The sequence below is a fragment of the Coffea arabica genome, chromosome 8e (genome assembly GCF_036785885.1).
Source record: "Coffea arabica cultivar ET-39 chromosome 8e, Coffea Arabica ET-39 HiFi, whole genome shotgun sequence".
Taxonomy (NCBI): domain Eukaryota; kingdom Viridiplantae; phylum Streptophyta; class Magnoliopsida; order Gentianales; family Rubiaceae; genus Coffea; species Coffea arabica.
The window spans coordinates 51,738,086-51,745,112 of record NC_092324.1 but is presented as its reverse complement, the minus strand read 5'-3'; the positions used below and the strand labels follow the sequence as shown (position 1 = coordinate 51,745,112).

The window sequence follows — 7,027 nt, the reverse complement described above, 5'->3', positions numbered from 1 at the left end:
TCGATCTCTACTATTTTTCTTTCCTTTTTTTTTCTTTTCCTTTTAAGTAACGGAGTTTCCTTTTGGTTTTGACTTAAATCTCATGTAACTCGCTCCATTGAACAAAAAATCGCTCCATGATCAGTTATTTGATGATAGAGATTAATGAAAAGAGAATATTAGAATTTTCGCTCTGTATTTTGTTACTGCACTCCACCAACTTTAATTTATTTGCAAAAATTACAGAAGAAATGAAGGGTCAGCATAATTTTTTTTTTTTGAAGTGTAAATATGGCAAACCATGGGGAAAAAGAAAGGAAAACTGTAACAAACTGATTTAAGTTCCTAAAAGAAGTAGTCGAATCTAAAGCAACAACAGATCATGAGTGAAATTGGCGTATGGTTGCACAGCCAGGGCCTATCCGTTGCTCTAGACTACGGGCCAATAACCGAAGCGATTCATCACATACAACTTCTGATCATACTCGAATGAAATTAATCGACATATAAAATCGGATAAATAGGAACCATTCTTTATTTTTCTTGAGATTGTTTTCTCCTTTTGAACTCTTTGAAAGATAGTGACTCTTACGTCTCAAGAAGAATCATACAATGACCATTGACTAGGACGTGCCCAGTCTCATAATTGCATTTTATGCCCTACAATATTCACCATTTATGGTTAAATATTCTGTTTTGACAGGTCCATCCAACGAATTAATCAAAATGCAACTATATAATCCAAATCAATACTGCCAAGTTTTTCGATGGTCCATATTTTTGCCCCTCGTTAATTTAGTTTTGAGCCCAAACATTCGCTATTCAGGCCGACTGATGTCCATTATCGTAGTGCAGAGCTTGTCGTAGTGCAGAGTTTGTCCGCTCCATCCCCCTTGGTTGAACGCAGAAGTTGTACCAACATAAATTGAACGGTGGCTAAGAGCGTCTCTGTATAGAATCCAAAAACTGTAGAACGTTCTCTGGTTGAATCCTTAGTCAAACGAGATTTAGCTCTAAGTGGTGCTAATTATCTGGATTTCTTGTACACCAGAGACCCACTTAAGTGTTACTACTCCGAACTGTTTAAATACAAAAGTGACTCTAATTTTCTCCGGTTTAGATTGCTGTTTTCTTTTTAAATTTTTGTAAATAAATTGACTATAACGATTTAATGTATATGAAGGTAAAAAATTGATTCGAGTAAAAATTTTTATTAGAAAACTACAATCCAAAGCAGTATATGTGAAAAACCCGTGTACTAACTAGATAAAAGAACCGGGTTAATTGTGCCTTATAATTGCTTTTAGATAAATCCATAACAAAGACACCACTCATGTTTCAAACAACTAATAATCCGAGTGTGCAATAAATTCTATGGCGCTTATATTGAGTAACATAGTTGAACTTGTTAGTAGATATAATTTACACCCAATTCATCGTTTAAATGCATACATTTAATTTATTGTCCCCTTTACATTTAGATACTTTCTCAATTAAATATTATTTTTCCATAAAAATTTACATTTGAGGGTCACATTCTATTGACCAATGTTCAGGGATATAGTTGACCAAACAACCCATCGTTGAAAATCATTTTAATCGACGAACTACTTACTAGTATTGCTATTTGCAAGTTTAATATGTATATGAATGGTCTTACTACAGTTAATATTAGTGTTAAAGTTAAGTTGATGCGATACATGGAACAGAATGCAAATCAACTGATCCATCCATGTCGTGTAGTTGACGATGGTACTATTAAGTGGTAGGTGGAATTTACCAGGCAAACAGCAAAATAGATGTTTAGTGTTTTTTTCTTTCCTTTTTTTTAGGGGGGGAGGGGGAGAGGGTTGTATGGTGTTTAATTTTATTTTATTTTTTGTCGGGTCTGAAGGGGTATTCCGAAATTCGTCCCAAAATGCCCAGCAACGATAACACGTGAAGGTCGAGTCTGGGATCTTACTGTAACTACAGACGATCAGTCCCAACTGAACTACCCACGGCAGGGCAAGGTGTTTAATTCTAATGATTAGATATTGAGGAAAGAATGTGTATGTGTTTCTTTTTTATTCCTCCTCTCTTTGTTGGGAGGATATAGATTTAACGCCAACTGGAATTCAGCATTGAAAGTTTGACTTTCAGAATAATTTTAACCCAACACTTTGAGGGATTGATTTGACTATATATTCATGGACGGTTACATGTTTTGACAATACCTTTTAAGTAATTATTTAAAGTAAATCTTATATACACGAACGAACGGTTTATATATTATTATGATTTTTTTTTTTTTTTGTCAAACAGTTTATATATTATTATGATTGAATACACAACATATGTGTAAAATATGTAAAATATTTATGCATGACAAAAAATGTCATCAGTGTCACGGGGTTGTTATAATATAAGGTTAAAAACAAAAACAAAATTCTTGTTATTTCCACTATGCATGTACCACAATTTACAAGATACCAAACGTACACGTTTCTTGCACAGTGCACACAACTGATCAGTCATGACGCTCTTACTCCCAAAAACTCCTATATAAGGGGGAAGAATATAGTGATAGTCCCTCATCAACCCAAGAATTTAGTATAGTTGAAGGTGACAACAATGGCTGCAAAAGCCCTCATCCCTGCTCTCTTCTTTTGCTTCCTTTTCTCTATCTCCACCATCAGCCATAGCTACAGATTTTATCCTCCTGCGAAACCCTGCAAAGAACTCGTGTTTTTCTTCCACGATATCCTGTACAAAGGCTACAACAGAGACAATGCAACTGCAGCCATAGTTGGGGCACCAGACTGGGGTAACAAAACAGCAGTGGCTTCCCCATTCAACTTCGGAGACTTGGTCGTTTTCGACGATCCCATCACTTTGGACAACAATCTGCATTCACCTCCGGTGGGAAGAGCACAGGGCATGTACCTCTATGATCAGCAAACTACCTATTCTGCTTGGCTTTCGTTCTCCCTCGTCTTCAATTCCACAGAACACAAGGGTTCCCTCAATTTTGCTGGTGCTGATCCATTGCTCAACAAGACTAGGGATATTTCGGTCATAGGTGGAACTGGTGACTTCTTCATGGCTAGAGGGATTGCCACTTTGTCGACTGATGCATTTGAAGGAGATGTCTATTTCCGGCTGCGAGTTGATATTAAGTTGTATGAATGCTGGAAGTGATTGATTGATGGTACAATTCAATGGCTTTCAGCTTGGATCCTTTTGTTTTTAGAAAAAAAAAAAAATTATATGGTTCTCATGGCTGCATTTGCCTTTTTTTTTTTTTTTTTGGGTGGGGGGATCTACTATCAAGAAGTTTTAATTGATAGAAGAATAAAATTTTACGAAATAGCATTGATCTAAAATTATCATTTTTCTCTTGATGTTGAGTCTTAATTGATATATGAGTTTGTACTCTGTCCATGCATCACTTTGATAAATAAAATAGTTGAACCAAAGTGATGGTCTTAATTATTTGCTTCTCTCTAGAAACTCTTGGACAAATGAAGAAAATCGAAATAGTGGCAATCCATTCTTAGATAAAGAATTTTTTTTTTTTTAAATTCTTCCTCGAATCAATACATCGCTGTTGAAGAAGACAGAAGAATGATAATCCGCTTAGTTAGTTCAAGACAAATTAAGTCAAACGTTCGTGGTTAAAACCAACTCAGCCTTTATTTGGAAACATGAACCTGCTCATGTATGATGTGCCTATCTATCTTTCCATTATAGACCGCTACTAATTCCCACGTTGAGATTATATATTTGGTCAAATTAAAAATCCTATGGTAAGACTAACATCAAAAGCAAACATGACACATCATCATTGTTTACGGCACACAAGAATAACTTGAGGAGGGATGACGTAAATCATTCTCCAATGCATAAATCCAGAATTCATAAACCAGCATTATTATGCCTGTTCTTCTTATGTATAATAAAGTAAATTTGTTGAACCCTTTGTCAATCAGATCAATTACTCTGGAGTATTATTTTTTTTCTGGCCCTCTGGGACGCTTTAATTGCAGTTTTGGATTAAATTAGTGGAAAAAGATGGAAGGATTTGGTTCACTTGGAAAAGCATTCCTGCATAAACAAAGACTTTATATTCGGACAATGTACAACGGCATTTTATATATACGGCTTCTAAGGCTTAGGCACATTTCTGTAAGATAGTTGTAATTACCAAATATTTTATGCTAATATGAAGAATGCCAATTTACCAATACAATGCCATATAGAAATTACGGCAGACAACATCACATCGTGCAACAAATGCATAGAACAATCTGTTCTTCTTAATCATAATTAATTTTTGGGGTGAGTCTTGCGATAAGAAATCGATTATAGTGTTAGAACCAAAAAAAAAAAAAAAAGAAGCAAGAAATACACAACGCCTTAGAACTGTAGCCATAATTAAATTCAAAATCCCAACCATTGATTGTTAATGTGTTAGGTTGGAACGGATGATAGCTCTAATTACCTCCGGCCATGCAATGTGCAATGGACTCGGATTTCTGCTTTAGTCAAGACGGCGGTGACAAACAAGAGACAGGCGGTGGCCACAATTATTGCATTTTTCTTCATCCTACCCATAAAATAATACTTCCAATTAAAGAAGTCAAAATAGATCTGGAAAAAAAAAATTACTAGTACTACTGAAGGGAAACTGGAATGTATAGCATTTCGCTTCTTTTTTTATAGTAAACTTGTTAACTAGTCTTGAGTTATTGTTAGTTCATGGTAATTAAATGTGAAAACAAAACACTACTAGCCAAAAAAAAATCTGAGTCCAGTTTAAAGTTCAATTTCCCCATCTGCTGAACAAAAATTGAACCGTTACTTTTCTTTTATGTACGTATCCTGCAAAATATTGCAAATTAATTTATAGAGAAAGTGCAAATATGAAAATCATGAAACTACACGTGCACCTATCTAGTTTAAATAAAAATTGCTCTAATATTTTTTTAAATATAAAAATTACATATAACCCACATGCAATGGTGGAATTAGTATAAGAGATTACAACTAATTCATAACAACTAACGCCCAAACTAACATAAAATTAGAATAGACTCATACATTTGCCTTCTCTGACTAAATTGTGTCTAGTAGATCAAGGCTTCATTGGCAAATATTGGTTTCATAATTTTAGGTATATTACATGTTGAATACGTATTTGCATTTTTTTCTCTTAAGAGACGGGGCTAGAATTATATATATCTAATTTTACGTGGTATTAGGAATATGTTAACTCATAACATATTACTTTTTTAGTTATAAAAGATCTATAATTTTGAATATCCAGATACGTGACGACGGTGACCGTCCAAATAAATTTGATATCCAAAACCATTCAAATAAATAGTACCAGGAATGTGACATCGAAAATCCAAAAAATTTGTGTTGGTTTCACTGTAACTCCTTGGCAATAGTTACTCTAGGATCGACAAAAGAGTTTCCATTTAACATGTCAAGTTAACCCTACTTAACATGTGAATTAGTAAGTGAAGTGTTTGAATAACTTCCACATTGATCTTAGATCAATTACTTAGGTATACCAAATAGTTGCTTTGCACCAACATAAAATTTCTCTCAAAAGTCAGCCTAATGCCGTGCGCACAGCTTATGTCAACGGTGGGCTCATAATAATGAATCGAAGAAAGGCTCTATTACCATATCCATTAATGGATATGGACATCGCAATCTGCGCGGACCTTTCATTGCCACCCACCCCCCACGAGTCCCGACGGCATAATTGACCCTATCCCAACCTAACACTGGATCGTCGTTGATTAACTTGCACACGTGGTTGAGTTTCTTGATCTTCTAAGATTAGGGGCATAAGCATAACCAAAACCCCCTAAGTTCACAGGTAATTAGGAACAATCCACATTCGAAGGTTAATGGAGTACTAACTATAAGATGACCGTGAAGTCGGTTGGTTTGGAGAATATGAGGTAAGGACACGCACGTTGTAAAAATGGACTTGTTTCCAAAAGTTGTACAAATAATGCCCTAACAATATTAATAATATTCCCATTAGTCTCAATTTTTCTGATTATAGCCAACCGAAGCCTACCTCACCTAAGGACTAAGGTAACAAATCAAATTTCGTGTGCTTGGTTGTATGTACCTTAAAAGCGCAGCCCCAATAGTCAGCAGCCTCTGCACCTACCGCACACCAATCTTCCACCAACGTTTGATTGTGAAAACAAGCAACTGAATAAATAAATAAATGACCGACAGCCAAATATCAATCTAACTCAAAAAAGGCCATCTTTAGCTCAATTACTCACAAGCTTGACTTTGATTCTTTAAAGCATTATTTTGCTGAAATTTTTGTCAAAATCTCCAAGGGATTAGTTATCCAACACGTGTTCTTGCTGGGAATCACGGGAATGACAGAACAAACTCTTACTTACTTTAGCAGCTTTAATATACTTTGAGCTACTAGTGAGTTTCCACTGTTGGGAATTGTCTGTGCGTCATGAAGAATAATAATATAGTAATATATAGTAGCAAAAGTTTTTAAAACTCAGGAAGACAGAAAGGGAGTGAGATGGTCCTAAACTATTTTTCAAAGAAGTCACTGAAGTTAAAAAGAGGTTTTGGTGGGTTCAAGTCAGATATCAACTTCTCTGGTTGATTTTATAATCTAAAAGATCCAATTAGAAAAACAAGAAAGATGTTGACAAATCTCGAGTAGTAATGAAGAATTCAAGATTCTGAGCTTTGTGGGGTTGAATGCGATCCACCGTTAATTATCAACACAGAAAAAAACATTAAAAGGACAATGATAGGTAGTGGCGTGTTAGGAGAAGATTACTTCTTAGACAAAGGGGGAAAAAAGCAAGTAATCTAAAAGGTGGTACTTTCACAAGCCGAATTTGTTGGTTATTCTTTATCAACCTATATAGTAAAAGCGCGAATGGATCTGTTAAGAATGGTGGTTGTTGTGCTGATGTGGCCAAGTTTTATTGGCTGGATGGTGGTCGTCCATCATGTGCTTCTCACGTGACAAAAAATTTGTTTTAGGGCTTCCCTT

At 35.2% G+C, this 7,027-nt stretch overlaps 1 protein-coding gene across 1 annotated transcript; it reads left to right on the top strand.

Moving 5' to 3' along the window:
* Positions 1–2,570: 2,570 nt before the first annotated feature.
* On the top strand, positions 2,571–3,453 carry LOC113704341 (dirigent protein-like). Its single transcript, XM_027226192.2, has one exon. It carries the CDS (start codon positions 2,593–2,595, stop codon positions 3,157–3,159), a length of 567 nt encoding a protein of 188 aa, XP_027081993.1. The 5' UTR covers positions 2,571–2,592; the 3' UTR covers positions 3,160–3,453.
* Positions 3,454–7,027: the final 3,574 nt, after the last annotated feature.